Here is a 19,067-nt window from a genome sequence, read left to right as displayed (position 1 = left end):
AGGAGCGCGAGAGGCGGAGGCAGCACATGATGTTGATGAAGGCGGTGGACGCACGGAAGAAGGCCGAGGTACCTGATTAATGAATCGCCCGCATCTCCTTGAAACCCTTAACCGGTTTCTATTCCTTTCATTTTTCTCTCTTACGCTTTATTTTAAATATATGGTGTGTGTGTGTGTGTGTGACGGGGGGCGGGGGGCGGGGGGTTGTGAATCCAGCGTTTTCCTCTGGAAGTTCTGCGGCGTATTCGAGGCGTTCCCCTGAATTCTAATAACATAATCCTCGACATGACTGTTTGCGGCAGCGCCGATAGCACGCGTTGTTAACATGCCCCCGATTTGCCCCCAGGAGAAGGAGCGTTTAAAGCAGGAAAAGAGGGATGAAAAACGACTAAACAAGGAGAGGAAACTGGAGCTCAGAAGGCTGGAACTGGAGATTGCCAGGGAACTGAAGAAGCCCAATGAAGACATGTGCTTGGAGGACCATCAGGTGATCCCGTTATAACTGACTCAACCGCAACAAACGAAAACAAATGAATGTTATCGAGACAAATGTTATTGTACCGTCACTGCGCTGGGTATAGCTGAGGAAATCTGTGGAAATATAATTAATACGGGGGTTGAGCTGGTCTGGCTGTGTGGCTTAAAGGAGTGTCTCCCAAGAACACGCTCGGTCCTCCCATTATTTACACTGTGCATCACGGCTAAACACGGGTTTGGTAAACACTGGAGCTCTGTCATCGCCATGCATCCTTCATGTGTCATATTTCATGAATATAAACCCTCTCCGTGACGGGTGCAAATGTAAATGGCTAAATGAGGTGCGGCATTCATGCAGAATACTGCCATCAAGTGGCCATTGGGAGTAGAGCACTCTAGGAGCCCTTTTCTCAGGATTTCAGCAAGATAAATACATCTTTGAGCACTTCAGCAGGACAACATAAATATCAAGTTGTGCAGATGAATTTAAAAATTATTTTTTTGCATACCTGTCCCCCGTGTGCTCACATTAATATTCTCAGTGGTGAGCTTGAACCATCAAAGCCCATGGCTCGAGCAGAACTTTAGACTGTTTTCCAGCGAGCAGCGAGATGCAGATCAGGTTATTTATTATTATCTATAACAAATTATATAACTCTGGTCAGGAAATCAGTGCCTCAAACAGCCAGGCACATTTTCAATATCACAAGGCCACAGTCGGTGTGTGTAAAAGTGTGAGAATGCGAAGTAAATGATAAACGTAAGATTTTATGTATCCTTATGTTACATAAATCCTGGTTACACTGAGGTTTGAACCAATCTGGGTCCCAGTCAACCAACTTAGCCACTAGGCTACAGGCTGCCCCCATGTGCCCGTGTATAAGGACATTGGTATTGTGTAATGTTGTGTTGTTGTGAAGGCACCGGGGTTGCAGACATTGACGCAGGAGTCCTTTATGCAGTTATTTAGAGAAATGAAAATGTGCTGTCCCTCTCCCAGACTCTCCCTGCACCGCGCCTGGCGGGTACATGGTTGTTTCGGGAGTCTAAACCTCCGTGTTCTCCCAGCCTCTCCCTGCACCGTGCCTGGCGGGTACATGGTTGTTTTGGGAGTCTAAACCTCCGTGTTCTCCCCAGCCTCTCCCCGCACCGCGCCTGGCGGGTACATGGTTGTTTCGGGAGTCTAAACCTCCGTGTTCTCCCCAGCCTCTCCCCGCACCGTGCCTGGCGGGTACGCGGTTGTTTTGGGAGTCTAAACCTCCGTGTTCTCCTCAGCCTCTCCCCGCACCGCGCCTGGCGGGTACACGGTTGTGTCGGGAGTCTAAACCTCCGTGTTCTCCCCAGCCTCTCCCGGAGTTGTCGCGGATCCCGGGCCTGGTCCTGCCCGGCAGCTCGTTCTCGGACTGCCTGATGGTGATGCAGTTCCTGCGCAGCTTCGGGAAGGTGCTGGGCCTGGAAGTGAGCGCAGACGTGCCCCCGCTCAGCGTGCTGCAGGAGGGCCTGCTGAACGTGGGCGAGTGCATGGGCGAGGTGCAGGACCTGCTGGTGCGCATGCTGTCTGCGGCCGTGTGCGACCCGGGCCTGCCCCCCGGACACAGGGTAGGGTGGTCCCCTTCATTCCCCTTCATTTCAGCACATTTCTGTTATTTAGCTGACGCTTTTATCCCCAGCAACTTACTGTTGATTACACTAAGCAGGGGACAATCCCCCCCTGGAGCAATGTGGGGTTAAGGGCCCAACAGCTGTGCAGATCTTATTATGGCTACTCTGGGGCTTGAACCACCAACCTTCCAGGTCTTAGTCAAACACCTTAGCCACTAGGCAGGTTACGAACAAAATAAATTCTGGATTTTCAGTCAATTCAGGAAACTTAACTTCAATTCAGCTCATTAACTGACTGGCAGAAAATGTTCTTTAAGTTATGTTTTCAGTTTGATTTCACTGAAATTACTGAATTGAATTGAAGTTAGTCCAGCTCTGAGTGGGGCACGCTGCGGGCACAGTGGCACAGTTCTCCTGAGAAGACCCAAGCCGCTCTTATTGGCGTGTCCCCTGCCCCGCTTTAATGACTTGACTTTGCTGTTTTCCAGGGTGTGTGTTTATAGCTCTTCTTAATTCGGCGAGGGCGGAAATGTAGTTCATCGCTAAAGCAATTTCTCCGTGCTAATCTGACGGTTTTAGTCACGCTTCTGTTTGGCAGTCGAGTATTCCTCAAAGGAGTCTGGAGGATGACAGGCTGGTCTGTCGCTGCCATATATGGTATTAAAAACGAGAAATGTTCCCGATAAAGAAAGCTGTCGCTCCAACCTGCTCCCGTTTTTATGTAGACCAAAACAGCCCTGGGGGACCACTTGACCAACGTGGGGATAAACCGGGACAACGTGTCTGAGATCCTGCAGATCTACATGGAGGCCCACTGCGGGCAAACAGACCTGGCCGAGGTGACGGACAGCCTGCGGACCAAGGCCTTCCAGGCCCACTCGCCCATGCAGAAGGCCTCTGTGCTGGCCTTCCTGGTCAACGAGCTGGCCTGCAGCAAGAGCGTGGTCAGGTGAGCCCTGTGACCGTCGTGTGTGTGTGTGTGTGTGTGTGTGTGTGTGTGTGTGTGCGGGTGTGTGTGGTCGAGGCCGGGAAGCACTTGCCGTTCTGTCACCTGTTTGTATGTTTATCTCCACTGGCGCGCTGCTTTTCTGCTTCCCCTCAGGAACCTGGGTTGTCCTCTTTTAAATGAGCATTTTAGCCATTTAGCCCTCTCTCTCAAAAATAATGTGTCAATATCTTCGACACACTTCAACACGTTTTCTGTCAAAGTTGACTTCTTTTGCTGTTGCTAATGTACAGTTTGTGTTATAAAGGGAGAAAAATGTGTTGCTTTCTGCAATTTAGAAAAAAAGATTTTTTACGTACAGTTCAGTGTGACCTCAAGAGTATCTCCTGTGTGATTGGCCAGCTTGGTGTGGTTTCTCTCACTCTGATTGCGCTACCATTCCACTGCAGTGCTTTAAATAATGTGTATTTTTTTATGTTATGTGTATGGCTACAGTTGTAGACATGCATAAATCCCATACAGCATTTTCATTTATTCACACCGACTACACAACTGCCATCTTTTGACAGCGTAGCATAGCTCTCAAACAAACTTTCCAGGTGATTTGAGTCTATCAGAAGGGTTTTTCCTTTAATATAAAAATGTTTAACCTTTACATGCCTCAGTGTCAGGGCCATTTATGGTACGGGGAACTCAGCTGGGTTTCGTGTTTACACACGGGGTGTAATATAAATAACCCGAACCAGATAGTGAGTGTTAATGAACGTGTTAATTAGCTCCGGGCGAAAGGCACGTTCTGAATCCTGAATTAGGCTCAGGCCGTGGGCCTGCAGCTCTTCCTCTCTGTCTTTAGAGCCGTAACCCTGGCTCGAGACTCCATCCTATCTGATTATAGCAGCTCTGTAGTGAGTCCACGCATAATGGAGAAATAAGCATCGCTCCCAGTGGCTGTGCCAATGTGAAGTGCGACATTTGGGGGGGGGGGGGAGGGAGAGAAATCCACAGGGACATAATAGATGATATTTAATGTGTTCACGCTTTTTTTGGCTGTAAGTGCCTATCCAAGGTCTACCCAAGGTTTCTGTTTGTGTTTAATTATCTCGTCTTTTATTTTCACACAGTGCCTGTGGGCAGGCTGTTTTAAATTCTTGATAAATCTGCCATTTGCTGTTTTGCAGTTATGCGACATGTTCCAAGAACTCAATATTGTGCACGAGGCTGTTTTATTTGTACAGAGCCTGGTAAAGAAGGCCCTGGTTGGCACTGCTGTTCCTGCAGTATGCAGGTACAGTCTGGGCATGACACAGCTCATCAGCAGTGACCATGATCAGGCCCAGCTCTGCGTTAAATATTCATCCCGAAACAAACCTGACGGAAAGATCTGGAAAGACACAGCCCTGTTTTATTCATGCACTTTTACATTTTTAATACTACTGATACCCTGATCAAAAGAAAGTTGCATCACATTACAAGCCGCTTCCATGAAAGTGTAGGTTTTCTACTACAGAGCAGATTTTGCAGACGTTTACCGTAATGTTTTTTCTGTTCTCTCTCCCCCCCCCCCACAGCGAGATCGACAAAAACATCGACCACATGACCAACCTCAGGAGGGACAAGTGGGTTATCGAAGGCAAGCTTCGCAAGTGAGTGTCCCTTCCGTCCGCAGAGTGCCTTGAATGACGTTGTAAAATATTTATTTTTACAGGACATAAAAGTACTGTATGTACGCCGTGTGACACCCCTGGGAGGGAGATGTGGTACTTGCAGGATTTTCACCGTGGTTTGCCGCATGGATAGAGAGCGCCCACACCAACACAAAATAAACAAAAGCAAATCTTTGCCCTTCCCCCTGACTAATTCTGGGCAAAAGTATCAGACTAACACAACAAACTCGCATAACAAAGACAACAGAACGCTAAACCGAATGCTTGCGATGACTAGCTCCTCCGCTTTTCTGCAGTATTCTCCTTCTTGTGTGCTAAATGCTACACAAAATAAAAACTGCACCACAAAACGTAGACACTCTCCCTGTCTGGGTCCTGTACTGTGGAGAAGAGCATTCTCTTTCCTGTGCTTTAAATGATACACAACGTGTATAACTGCAAATAAAAACTGCAACACAAAACTTGTGCTCTTGGACGATGCTCCCGGTCTCATCCCTGTACTGTGGAGAGGAGCACACCTTTAGGCTCCGGGGGCTGATTCAGTAACACAGCCCCTCTCCACCACACCCCGGTCCCCCCCCGGTCCCCCCCCCGGTCCCCTGGACCGCACATGACCGCGTCCCTGCCTCCCTCCAGGCTGAGGAGCATCCACGCCAAGAAGACGGGGAAGAGGGAGTCGGGCGTGGGCGGTGAGGAGACCCAGCCGCTCGGAACGCCCGCCGCCGGACGCAAGCGCAAGCGGAAAGGCGGGGACAGCGACGAAGACGAGGACGAAGACGAGGACAGCGACGAGCAGGGCGAGGAGGACGACGACGACGAAGAGGACGGAAAGAAAGGGAAGAAAGTGGAAACCTGCGAGGACGAGGTGGGTCTGTGTGTGGAAGCTGTCCTTCTACCTGCTGCAGACCTGGGGCAACTACCTCATGGTTTTGGGTTCAGATGCTTTTCTGCGTTTTACTGAGCTCGTCTGGTGTATTGGAACCTATGACATATTCTCAAGTAGTGCTAACCCCGCTTTCTGGTCCTCTTGGTTGGCTCAATTGCACCAGGTACGCGCAGAAAAATATTTGAATCCAAAACAATTAAGTATTCGACTCTGGTCTGGCCTGCTGCTCATTCAGTCTGCTGAGGGAGACAGTTATGAAAATATGAAATATCTTCAAATGTCAGCGCAACTGTCGTTGGATTGCTGGGTAAATATATAGGTAATTGTCTTGATTACATGTTGAGGTTTTCCTGAAGTGTAAACAGCTTAATGACCTGAGCGTTTCTACCCGTTTGCGGTAAATGTCAGTTCTGTTTCGCAGTGATATTAACGCTGCTTCTGTTTCAGGATGACGGGGACCAGACAGCCAGCGTGGAGGAGTTGGAGAAGCAGATAGATAAATTAACGAAGGTAAACGGAGCCACGCTCTCAGCGACGATGTGTGTTTTCACACGGGGAGAGGAAACTGAGCGCGCTCTGTCTTCTCCACTCCAGCAACAGAACCAGATCCGGCGGAAGCTGTTCGAGGCGTCCCATTCGCTGCGCTCCATGATGTTCGGCCAGGACCGCTACAAACGCCGCTACTGGGTGCTGCCGCAGTGCGGTGGGATCTTCGTAGAGGGCATGGAGAGTGGAGACGGTCAGTTGGGTTGTTTTAGTAGTTTTATTTAACAGTGTGTGCTTCTAGATGAGGCTGAGAGTCAATCAACATTGTTCCTTACCTTTTCTTGTGAATAATGTATATTTTTTTTATGTTCAAATAATTCCTTCAAAAGATGACTGGCAAAAATGCAGCACAATACATACAAGAATAGACAAGCACTCACTAAAAGGATGAATGTAACAAATAATTGTAAGAGCAAATATAGCTACAAGCAGTAATACAGAAACTTTTCAAAGGTTGGAAATGGTGGAAATTCAACATGGCAGCCATTATGGTTTATTTAGGAGAATTTCTTCTCTCTCAGAAATATGCTTGATTGTAGCGCCTCCTATTGGCCAATTCTTACCTTTGACCCATGATGAAATGCAAGTTTCAAACGTAGTTTGGCATAGTTCAGTACCCACTAACTCTCACTGACCAAACTGTGAGGCTGAAAAGATGAACCTGCATGTTGCAGGCATATTTGTACTGGGATCAATTTTTACTGAATCCAGGTCAAAGCTGAACATATTTCTTCATTGACTGACCCAGTCTGCTCTCCTGATCTGCTTTCACTGTGTGCAGCTCCCAATCCTCTGGTTTGTGCTCTTTCTGTTTGGTTGGGAAAGTGTTGATGCTGATGGCGATCTGTCTATCCCAGGTCCAGAGGAGGTGGAAAAAGAGAGGGAGAGGCTGAGGAGGGCAGAGACGCTCCAAATCAAAGAGGAGCCTCCGGAGGTGGTGGAGGAGAAGTCACTGGAGGCGGGTCTGGAGCTGAACTTTGAGCGAATCGCAGAGACCCCGGAAGGCCCAAAGGAGAAGTCCTCCCCAAACCTCTTTCTCCAGAAGCCCGACTCCTTCTCCAAACTGAGCAAGCTCCTGGAGGTGGCCAAGATGTCCCCCGAGTCAGAGGAGCTCCGGCAGGGGGAGAACCCCAGCCCCCAGGCCTTCGCCCCCCCCGCGGCCTCCTCCCCGCCCAGCGCCGCCTTCCAGCCGTTACCCAGCAGCCCCCCGCCGGGCCCCGCCCAGCCCTGCGCCGAGGCCAAGCCCGACCCCCTGCCCAGCCCCAAACGCAGCAGCCCCCACCAGCTCCTCCCGAACGACCAGCTGTTCCGCGTGCTGACGGAGCGCAGCGGCCAGTGGTTCAGCCTGCTCCCCCGCTCGCCCTGCGACGAGTCCTCCCTCACCAGCCCCGCCCCGCGCCCCGCGCCCTCGTCCCCCCCCACCCCCCCTGCCTCCGCCGCCAGCCCCCATCATGCCGCGGGGCTCAATAACTTCGCCTTCTCCGCCGTGCAGGTACGTCTCTCTGCTCCCCTCCTGAGTGGGGAATTTGTGACCTCGGGATTATAAGGTTCTGTCTGCATCATAAGCGGTTTTGAGATATGGAGCTTCAAAGCTTACACATCCTAACACAGCAAATGCAGGGAAGTTCTTCACAGATCAAAATGACGGACACCCTAAAAGCACTCAATGTGCAATCTCAAAATCACATCAAATTGCCCTATAAACAACATATTTATGGCACTAGCTCAGTTTTGTTAAGAATGTCAGTTAGAACCGTATTATTCTACAGTCTTGAATTCATGACATGGTTTTCGGTCCTCTGAGAACTGTTTCCGTCTTGAAAAGAACGCCAAGTGTAACGATGCAACTAATAAACTCCTTGATGCAATTAATATAATAACGTGCTCAGTGAAGCGTTTACTGCTGTGTGCTGGGTGGTAATTGCGGCACTACAGTCCTCATCGCACGCTCGATGGCTTGATTAGCATCTTGTCCACTCCTTCCTCAGACTCCTGTAGAAAGGCATGCGTATGTCAGTACCGTAGTTACTGTAGTACTGTAGTTACTGACCTAATTACTATTTAGCATGTGTACTTGACTTAATGTTCATGACTGTACAACTGATAATATGTGAATTGTATCTTAGCCTCCTTTTCTGTAGTTTGTTCTAATGACCAGTTTTTGTATGTCGCTTTGGCTAAAAGTGGCTGCTAAATAAAATGTAATGTAATGTTGTGCTCCCCCTGCAGGTGAAGGCCGGTATGCACCTGATGGGCGTCCCGTTCTGCGGATGGCCCAGTGGAATGGTGAGCCCAAACATGGCCTTCTCCAGCACCCCCCTGCCCTCCATGCTGGGGCAGTCCTTCCCCCTGCCAGAGGGCAGCGCCAGCCCCTTCCTGGCCCCCAGTACCGCCACCAGCAAGAGCGACTCTCCAGCGCCCTCCAGCGAGAAGCCCCCCTCCGCACCCTCCCCGGTCCTGGAGGTGGCCAAGCCACAGGACTACCCCGACCCCCAGCCCATACCTGAAGGTGAGAGCGTCGCCGCCATTTTGTGCATGTATGATGCTGTTCCTACTGAGGAGGAGGTGTGACTGAGCGATAGCGTGTTTTTACTCTGTATAGATGATCCATCTCAGCTGGAAAAACCATTATATCACTAAATATTATTCCATGGAAATGGAAATTTAACAATGTTTAATGTTGTTTTTTCATAATATATTTTAAGCACTGTGGATGCGTCTGTGTGTGTCTGTATGTGTACATCCACGTGTATATGTGTGTATGTATTTGAATTTGTGTGTGTGTCTGTATATATGTGTGTGTGTGTGTGTGTGTGTGTGTGTGTGTTGATGTGCGTGTGTGTGTGCTTGTGTATGTGTATGGTCCTGTGTATATGTGTGTTGATGTGTGTATGTGTGTGTTGATGTGTGTGTATGTGTATATGTATGTATATAATGTGTATATATATGTGTGTACAGAGATGCTGACGGGCTGGTGGAAGGTGTCTGACATGGAGGAGCTGCGGTCTCTGGTGAAGGCGCTGCACTGCAGAGGGGTGCGTGAGAAAGCCCTGCAGAAACAGATCCAGAAGTACATGGAGTACATCGCCCAGGCCAGCGCTAAGAACAGAGACGGTGAGTCTGCTGTGGTCTGTCCGCCATTTCCCCCCTCAAACCGTACGCACCATTTACCTATCACACGTGCATGATTCGCTCCGAACAGTAATTCATTTATTCATGTGTTTATTTGACAGGGACAGTGCTCAATAAATACATTGTGCCAGATATAGCCATAAGCTAATCATCTGTAGTCCCTGGGAGGAGGCCACAGTTTGGAAGCAGTGTGGATTACACATTCAATCAATTTAAATACAAAGTGAAATCACACTAAACTACATCCGAAAAAGTATATATAGCTTTGGGCCTTTGCAAACGACTATAGAGCCATTTCGAGGACGCATGTAACGCTGCCTGGAGAGGTAGTCTTTCAGAAACCGTCAGAAGCCTCTGAGAAGCCGTGTCGTAGTGTGGAGGAATACGTTGTTTTGATTCTGTGTCAGTCATAGTTAATAACTGCCTGCCAGCCAGCCCAGGCCTGAGGTTCAGCATGACTTCAGTGTTGGGGGTGACTGAATGATGGGCTATGACAGCTCATGCCTTCCACTGCCATGCACTCTGCTATTATCCTGAATGAGATGCATAAGCTGTGTTTACTCCGGAGTCCCATAACCGCAGAGACTGTTACGCAATGCCCCGTCAAACATTGTGCGGTTGTTCGCACCACTCTGCACAGCTAGAACAGAGCCTATTTTTTAATTTATATTCTGCCGTTTTAGACTTACCGTTGATTACACTAAGCAGGTGCCAATCCCCTCTGGGGCACTGTGGGGTTAAAGGCCCAACAGCTGCACTGATCTTATCGTGGCTACACCGGGGCTTCAACCACCAACCTTCCGGGTGCCAGTCATGTAGCTTAGCCCCTACGCTGTAGGCCGAGAGCGGCGCTGTCACGCGGCGGCGTTTTGCGTTGACGGAGCGATGCGTCCGCAGTGTCCACCATCGACCCGAGCGAGGCGGAGGAGAAGCAGGTGACGGAGGAGACGGTGGCGGGGTGGTGCGTGGAGGAGCAGGCCATGGAGATGGACATCGCCGTGCTGCAGCAGGTGGAGGAGCTGGAGAGGAAGGTCACCTCCGCCAGCCTGCAGGTCAAGGTAACGCTCTAGCAGCGTCTGTGCCGACTCTGAGAGTTGAGCGCGTCTCGATGGTCGGGATTTCGCCAATACTGGTGCTGAAACGATACGTTTAAAAACAAGACTGGTAACGATGCCTGAACGGATACCTTTAAATTAAAGTCAAACGATGACATTAAAGAGCGTCTTTAATTGAACATTCTAATTGGGTTTCAGTGCCCAATCAGTGCCGTAAAGAGAAAATGTATTAATTCAAGTTTTATTTGTATAGCGCTTTTTACAGAAGAGTGCCACAAAGACGCTGAGTAGCAGAAGCAGAGTAGCAAAAACCAGACCTGATCCCCCAAAATAGCATTATGAGTTAAAACACTCGCTAACAGAGAGAAAAAAAAAACCCTCAAACCATGGTGCGAAAATCCACAGTTGGAAGAAATCTCCAGAGGAGCCCGGCTACTAGTAATTAGGAAAATGGTAAACCATTTAGAAGAGGCATGGGGGTGCATCTGTAGCTCCAGGATGTGTCAGTGTGAGGTGGGAACCAGGGAGGAATGCTCCGTGACCTCACGGCAGGGGAGGGCTGCAGGGCTGGGGCAATACCTGGGATTGTCTTCTGTATTAAGGTATATGAAAAGTATGAAAGATCTGGCAGCTGTGAGTTTGGTTATTGCATGGTGCAAGCTTTTTCTGACATTTTCTTCCTTTTGAGGGGTGAGTTAAACAAGGGTTTTAAAGAGTTCTCATTGTATAAATGATCCCATTTCAAAAACATTTAAATCTATGCGGTGTATTTGGAAACTGGTTGAAGTCTAGGCTACGTAGACGCAGGCAGGATGTGCATATTACCCACAATTCCGTGCGCCCGTCCGCAGGGATGGATTTATCCGGAGCCTCACTCGGAGAGAGAAGACCTAGTCTACCACGAGCACAAGCCCTCCTCCACGCTGTGCCCGGCAGAAGACACAGAGGCCCCGGATAACCCGGAAGAGAAAGAGGCCGGCAGCAGCAACATCGGCGGCATTGTACGACGTGTCAACAACCCCCTAGATATAGCTGTAACCAGACTGGCTGAGTTGGAGAGGAACATAGAGCGAAGGTATCTGAAGACCCCCTTAGGTACCACCATTCAGATCAAACTGGATAATGTTGGTACAGTCACTGCTCCTGCACCATCCAGTAGTGGTGATGGTGAAGGGTAGGTCATCCTGACTCATTTAAAAACCTTTGTTTGTGCTTCTCTGCTGACTGGAGCCTAGTTTGTTTTGTTTTTGTTTTGTTTGTTGGTTTGTTTCTTGCTTGTCTTTGGGTTTTTTTCCGGCTGCTTTGTGCATCTTCAGTTTGGTTGTCATTCTGAGGTTTTAGTTGTTTTTTTCTCTCCGATTTGTTGTTGCTTGTTCACAGTCCTGTGGTGTGTTGTTATTGGAACTGCTCTTATTGGTCTCCTGCATGGTGCGTCGTGCTGGTAACCCTAGCAGTCATAAGCTCCTCCCCCCTCTCTTTTCGTTGAACCCCCTTCCCAGCCCACGCGCTCCTGAGTTTGAGGCATGTCTTCGGTCTTTCAGGGCAGTGTGTCTGCGAGTCTGGCTGCCTGTGGCTTTCTGTGCACCGCTGTTGTGACGCGTTCTTGTTCTGTGGTTCTGTCTGTGATGATTCGGGCTGGCCGGGTGTGCGTGCCACTGACCTGCTCCGCCGCTTGTGTCCTGCGTCGCAGGGGTGAGGAAGACGTGGCCCCGGGGATGAAGGTGTGGCGGAAGGCTCTGGCCGAGGTGCGCAGTGCTGCCCAGCTGGCTCTCTGTCTGCAGCAGCTGCAGAAGTCCATCGCCTGGGAGAGGTCCATCATGAAGGTGGTGAGTGCCTTTGCTCCAGGCTCCTTCAGCATTTCACATTACATTAGCTACTTAGCCGATTTAGCTTCATCCAAAGGGACTTACAGTGGAGACTAGGCAGGCCCTGGAGCAATGTTGGGTTGAAGGCCTTGCTCAATGGCCCAACAGCTGTATTGTTTACTGTGGCTACAATGGAGTTTGAACCACCAACCTTCCAGGTCCCAGCCAAGCACCTTACCCACTAGGCTATAGACTGCCACCATTTAGCATTTTTTATCTTCTCTGTAAGTTCACAGTTAATGAAGTGGACTCTCCTGTGTGTGTGTTTTGCAGTACTGCCAGGTTTGTAGAAAAGGAGACAACGAGGAGCTGCTCTTGCTGTGTGACGGTTGTGACAAAGGGTGTCACACGTACTGCCAAAGACCCAAGATCACCACAATACCGGAGGGAGACTGGTACTGTCCAGCCTGCATATCCAAGGTAACGACACAACACCAGCACAGTGTTCAGGTGATGAGCGGCATTCAGCTGCACTATGTCATGCATCTCCCTGACCAACCCAGAGAACACACCTGGAATAGGAATAACCCAATGAATAATGTTGTGTTCTGGTTTGTTTTTCTGTCTCTCTCTCGTATTCAGGCAAGTAGCCAGTCCCCAAAGAACAAAAAGCTTCCTAACCGGTCTGGAGGAGGGGGATCAGGAGGAGGGAGTGCAGGAGGAGGTGGAGGGGGAGGGGGAGGGGGAGGAGGACCAGGGGGAGGGGGAGGAGGAGGTGGAGGTTCAGGAGGAGGAGGAGGAGGGGGAAAGAAGAATGCGGACATCAAGCGCAACAGGAAGCTGTCGGCAGCTGGAGAGGTCTCAGAAGATGATGCTGCAAGTACGAGCAGTACTCCAAAAAAAGGGGTCAAAGAGACCAAAAAGAAGAAGGGGGAGGAGACCCCCATGGCCAGCCAGCCAAAACAGGACAGTCCTGCCTGTGTGAAGAAAGCCAAAACTGCCAGAGACCACGCCAAGGAACTGGCTGTGTGCAGGTAGTACTCCACTTCTACCAGCACTTTCCTCAACTTTTTCAGATTATAGTCCAGCGACCGAGTGTCTCTGCGGTCAGGGACTTGCAATGTATGTCACTGGTCGCAGCCAAAAAAAAAGTATACTCTGGACGACTGGAGCGCATTTATATACACTAAGGACAATGACCACATTCTATGTTGGGCAACAATAGAACGTTCACAAACGCTCTTCAATTTCAGACAAGTGACTCTATCGCTGGATTATAAACTGGCCTTAAGTGTGCAGGGTAAATATGTTATTTTGACTGGTTGCATCTCCTGACTTAAACTATAATCCACTGCACTGTGCTCTTGTGTGAGTAAACGGTGAATGTATGTGTTTGTAACTAGTCTGAGGTCACTTCCTGTACTTGGCAGTGTACTACTCTCTGAGATGGAGGCCCATCAGGATGCCTGGCCCTTTCTCACCCCCGTTAACCTGAAATCTGTTCCTGGCTACAAGAAGGTCATCAAGAAGCCCATGGATTTCTCCACTATCCGCGAGAAGCTCGGCAGCAACCAGTGAGTGCCGTACTGTCAATGAAAAATGCAGTTGTATTGTCAATCATCTGCATGTGATTATGGAATAAATACTCTGGCCTATCAACATTTTCTAAATGTTTTGTCTTTCGGTTTGTTTTTTCCCCTAACCATCAAAGCTTGGTGTATTACATTTTGTAGTTACCAAACTCTCTAAGCAATGATTGTGGACAAAATGAGCGCCTGTTCTTAACTGTGAGTTAAAGAGGACAAATATTGATTGAACCCATGGCACTATCCTATACAAAAATTTAATTTAATTTCATGATGAGCATTATTGACAAGTTGATTCCTGAATTTACTCTGTGTGTGTGTGTATATTGTATAGTGTGTGTAATTACTAATAAAACAGAATGAGAAGAATTGTTTTGTTGTCCTTCCAGGACCTTTGTGTGATTCATCATTCTGTTTTTTTTTCTCCCGTTTAAGGTACCAAAATCTTGAGATGTTCATAGTTGATGTCAGCTTGGTTTTTGATAACTGTGAAAAGTTTAATGAAGATGACTCTGATATCGGACGAGCTGGACACGACATGAGGAAGTTCTTCGAACGAAGACAGACTGAACTTTTGAAGACAAACTAGGCTTGTTTGGACATTACTTTCCACCATCTGGGACCAGCTGTCTCCATTTCAATTTCCAGAGCTGAAGGTTTGAGTATTGTACTGAGGACAAGCTCTGAATATGAGACTCCACTCCCTCCATCACAACCCAGGGCTCCTAAATGTATTGGTTACTTAAACTTAATTACAATGCTGGTTTGGCTAGAACAGGGAACACACACCCACAGAGACAGGGGTGTCTTAGTGCAATACCATTTCCTATAATAAACCGCACTGAACTTACAACCATCAGAGCTGTAATTGGGAAAGAATTCTTTCCAGTACCTGTAAATATATATTAATTTTGTTTTGTTTTTTTTATTTACTTTATTGTTAATATTATAGTGAATGTATTTAATTTGTTAATTATTTATGAGTGAAAAAGGTCCAGTCTTCATTTTCTATGAAAAGGAAGAAACAGCAAAAACTGCTTTAAAAATCTAAAGGAATGTTTTTCAGATATAAAACAAAGCCAAGAAAAAAAAAGATACTGTTTACACTGTCAGTGCCTCCAGGCACCGGAAGATTCATTACGGTAACACTGTAAAGCTGCGTTTATATATGAATTTGTTTTTGCATCTCTTGCAAAACACAGCGAGGCAGCATACACATCTGTATATACTGTTCATTAATGTTAATATTAAGTCTTGTTTGGAATATGTATGATGTGTACATATTGTTTCAGACATCAAATATTGTTCATGCCTTAGAATTATTGTAGCATTTTCTTTTTAGTCTTAAAATGATTATACATATATTGCTTGTACAGTACGTATCCTCTGCAAACACTGTGGTCTCCTTAATCTTGGTAGTGCCTGCCTCTCCAACAGGGTGTAGGGGATATTATTTTGGTTCCCGTTTTCTATTTTTTTAAATATCATTTTAATCCTCCCAGGCCTCAAATTTTGACATAATCATTTCTATCCATATGAAATATATTGTGACGCACAGTATTTTTTCGTAAAAACATTTCCCTCCATCTGCCTTGCCACGGACCCCAGGACACAAGGACATTTGTAACCTCTGTGTTTGAATATTGCTGTGTGTCGTGGCCTACTGGAGGCAGCTAGAGCAGATTTTTTTGTACCTGAGTCAGAGTACTTGAAGTTATTTTATTTAAAGATATTGTGGAAGAAGGTAGCATTCTTTTTGTAGGAGTATTATTTTTCACTAGTGTGTGTGGCACGGATCTAATAAAAGGATGTTTTTCAACCCAGTATTACCTTTGGGAATTTTTGTCATTCGATCTTTAAAATTACTACAGTGACATGTGATGCGGGTCTCACTTGAAGTCTTACTTGAAGACACTGGTATAATTGCACAAGTTTGATATCAAGGGGATGTTGACCAAAATTGTTCCTAAATTATTGTATCCAATTTAAACCTGTCATAATAAGTTTTATATCATTTGACATAACCTGACATCATCTGTTATGCCATCTTGTGACAGCTGTTATGTCATGTGTATGACAGTGTTATGTCAGCCTTATGGCGAGGGCTTCAACTAAAGTGTTGGCAAAAAAATCATTTGAAAAAAGATGGTATTTCCCTTGCAGTTTCACTGTGGTATCACAGGGTATGGTGTGTTATGGTTGCTCTGTCAGTGTAAGTAATTAATGAATGTCCCCTCAGGGCTGAACATACCTGCTTGCAGGTAGATAATGGAGGAGGAATTGAGAGAAATACCTGGAAATGGTGTCTTGTTATTATCATTAACATTATGTGTTAGAAAAGGTCATTGACTTTGGAGGCATTTATAACAACTCATTTCACATGTTTTAGTGACTCATGGGAGAAATGTATGGGTGCTCATTATTAGAGAATATTTTTACATCGCATTAATGGGTCCGCACACCTTTGTGCTTGGTTCCTTGGTTACTACCTGATTAGTGGCTTTTAACTACAACATGTTTTTTTTAAGTTTTATTTAGTTTCTCCCAGTTTGGTAGCCAATTGTACCCCGTCTGATTCAATTAGAGCCAGTATTAGATACACCGCCCACACCCCGTCCCTCGGCGGCACGAAGGAGAGTGACACGCCTTCTTCAAGCCGTCTCATCTCATGCTCGTGACCGTGATTCCAAGACGCCCAAGGTGCTTTTTGTTGTGCGGCCATCCGCTAACCCTGCCAAGTCCCTCCCTCTGGAGCAGCGAGCCAATTATGCTGCTCCACGTGAGCCGGCCAAACTTGGCTTTTGGCAGGACCGTCCCCGGTGTGCAACTGCAGTGAACTGAACCGCAAGTTCTGCTACGTCTTAGCCTGTTGCGCCACCGTGGCCTGTACAACATGTATTTTAACACTTGCATGAAGAAAAACTACACCCTCTCGTGCAGTGTTACAATAAAATGTGAATTATATTATGATTTTGCTAGGCAACAACCATATCAACTAAATAAGTATAATTTTGTGGGAAGGGCTGAGGGCCTTTCTTGTCAATGGTACCTTAACTGATATTTAAGTACAGAATGACTCAATTTTACACGTTGTGCTACAAATCTTAAAATGTGAAGTGGCCACTAAGAAATGTACCTCATGAAAATAAAAAATATAAAAAGATATTTGTCAAAACTGCTAGGCTTCTTACCCATTGAAGAAGCCACCTAGAAATAAGTTTTACAGACCTTCACCATGTCACTGACTCAAAGGTTCAAAGGTCAGAATGATTTGGTCTGAGGAGGAGAAGGTTCATTTAAAGGGGACCCTATTCATAAGTGTCATATCTTTAATGTGGAATTTGGAAGATATATTTTAGTTTTAATCTAAAATTATTGTCCTGTGTGCCACAAAATGTGAATAACCAAAGGGTTGTCTCATTGCAATAAATATAGTTTCGGACTTCAGCGTCAGCTATAATTTGTTATTAAAATAATAGTTTCTCTTGTTCAGGATGTCTGTTGCCATTTGAGATATTGGTATTAAACGTACTGCAGCGGGTGGATTTCAGCAGCTTCAGAGCGTACTTGCAGATTGTTGTTGTTCAGCAGCCATGCTGTTGATGTCGAGTAAAGTATGCACTGTGCAACATTTTACTGCACTTCTGTAGTTTCAGTTTGGATATTGGACATGCTACAGACGCTTCAAAGGGAGGCGTAGGCCACATGTCCTAGATCTTACTACGGTAAGTTGTTTTTGTGGAAAATGTTTTTCAGATTTTTTCAGAATTTTATTATTTATTGTCATCTGATTTGTATGACCTATATAATATGTTTCTGAAAATAATTGCGTCTAATTATATGCAAAACATTTCTTTTCAGAGACGTTGCCGATGTCTTACTGTAATTGATGTTATAAAGGTCATATTAAATCAGTAGTAAATAGTAAATTGGATGCCAAATGAACACACACAAAAAATAAAATCTAAAAGATATTTTGTGGAAGTTTGTGGAAAAAATGCATTCCAAAAATAAAATGTTTCTAAAAGGAAACACTATTTTAAAGAAAGTCCACATGTGCGGGAATGGCACAATGTGCAAAGCGGTCTGGCACCCACACAATTATATTCTCAAGTCTCAAGATTGTGGTATTTATATAGCAAGTCTTGCAACAAGCTGAACCATTATAGAAGCAAGGACCTTTATAATGGTGGGTATTTCTTTTGGGAAAACTAGATTTTAAAAGCAAGGATTTTTTGTACAATTTATTTATTACAAATTTAGATTCCACCATACTTCTAGCACATTGTTGTTCTTTTTGTTTTGTTTTTTTGTTTTTTTCCAGCATGCTTGTTGAATAACAATGGTTTGTCCCCCTGAATAGAACTACAAACGGAAGATTGTTTTGTTTTTTTCTTTTTGGATGGAAAAATATACATTTTACTTTTTGCAAAGCAGCTACATCATATACCTTCAACAACATGAAGATTTCTCATCCATAGAAATACAAAAACACCAACAAAAAAAAAATTTTCAGCTATCATCATCACCATCTCATGTATTTTTCGCATTTTCAAAATACATTTCTCATCCTAAATATCATCAAATGAATATAATACAATCATTCAAACGTAGGAGATTAGTCAATTCAGTTTAGTTTGAGGAAGCCATGTCATTGTTGTGAATTAATTATGGACTTTATTACTGACAAGGTCCCCAGGAAATAAAGCAGACATTTGGGACTGAAAATATCCATCCAGACAGGATTTCTAAATCTCTAAATTGTCTGGTTGGGGTTGGCTCCATTGGCCATACTCATGCGTAACAATTTCTTGTTTTGTTTGAGCCACAGTTGATCTACAGAGTCATGTTGTGAACGACATCATTTCCAATTGTTATTAGACTGTAGATACTGTTGTCAGTATTTCTTAGTTATAGCATAGCAAGTTTCAGGTATTTAACTTAATGGGAAACTTAATGGGAGTTCCCTTACTTGTATTATTCTCTTTATGAGATTCTTTCGAACTCAATGACAGCCCAGAACTCCCGCACATGAACGTCAGTTTCTTCTCGGAAGAAGCTTCTTATGAGTACAGTTTATCTTCTTCTAAAATTACAGTGCTAGACTTGATTGGCAATAAGAATATCTAGCAGCAACACACCTACTGATATGATTATTAATCTTAATCCAGCCATTTTCCACCTGTTCCATGCGCTGTGTGACCTGTGCGCTAGCCTCCAGTCATGAAAATATCACCATTCACCCAGTGTAGCCGTGCACTGCGCCATTGACTGTGCCCATGTGCTGTGCAACATGGATTCCAGAAATAGAGCCGCTATAGTCCACGACCCCTCTGATTTTTATTGCCTTGCTATGACGCTTTCTATG

General features: G+C 46.0%; 1 protein-coding gene across 1 annotated transcript in view; it reads left to right on the top strand.

Annotated features, from left to right (window-relative positions):
- LOC133116948 (bromodomain adjacent to zinc finger domain protein 2B-like) overlaps positions 1-15,525 on the top strand; it is an 85,067-nt gene extending 69,542 nt beyond the window's left edge. Inside the window, exons 21-39 of the mRNA XM_061226980.1 lie at positions 3-68; positions 347-487; positions 1,822-2,076; positions 2,805-3,028; positions 4,594-4,668; positions 5,326-5,554; positions 6,023-6,085; positions 6,170-6,314; positions 6,979-7,613; positions 8,351-8,630; positions 9,080-9,235; positions 10,151-10,311; positions 11,160-11,482; positions 11,999-12,134; positions 12,447-12,593; positions 12,756-12,836; positions 12,879-13,147; positions 13,544-13,687; positions 14,135-15,525. Coding sequence (XP_061082964.1) covers positions 3-68; positions 347-487; positions 1,822-2,076; positions 2,805-3,028; positions 4,594-4,668; positions 5,326-5,554; positions 6,023-6,085; positions 6,170-6,314; positions 6,979-7,613; positions 8,351-8,630; positions 9,080-9,235; positions 10,151-10,311; positions 11,160-11,482; positions 11,999-12,134; positions 12,447-12,593; positions 12,756-12,836; positions 12,879-13,147; positions 13,544-13,687; positions 14,135-14,288 — 3,684 coding nt within the window. The 3' untranslated portion in view covers positions 14,289-15,525. The remainder of the gene's footprint in view (positions 1-2; positions 69-346; positions 488-1,821; positions 2,077-2,804; positions 3,029-4,593; positions 4,669-5,325; positions 5,555-6,022; positions 6,086-6,169; positions 6,315-6,978; positions 7,614-8,350; positions 8,631-9,079; positions 9,236-10,150; positions 10,312-11,159; positions 11,483-11,998; positions 12,135-12,446; positions 12,594-12,755; positions 12,837-12,878; positions 13,148-13,543; positions 13,688-14,134) is intronic.
- The last annotated feature ends 3,542 nt before the right edge of the window (positions 15,526-19,067 follow it).

Source organism: Conger conger, chromosome 17, assembly GCF_963514075.1.
Source record: "Conger conger chromosome 17, fConCon1.1, whole genome shotgun sequence".
Classification (NCBI taxonomy): Eukaryota; Metazoa; Chordata; class Actinopteri; order Anguilliformes; family Congridae; genus Conger; species Conger conger.
The sequence above is the reverse complement of the archived record's forward strand: the minus strand, read 5'-3'. Positions and strand labels throughout refer to the sequence as shown.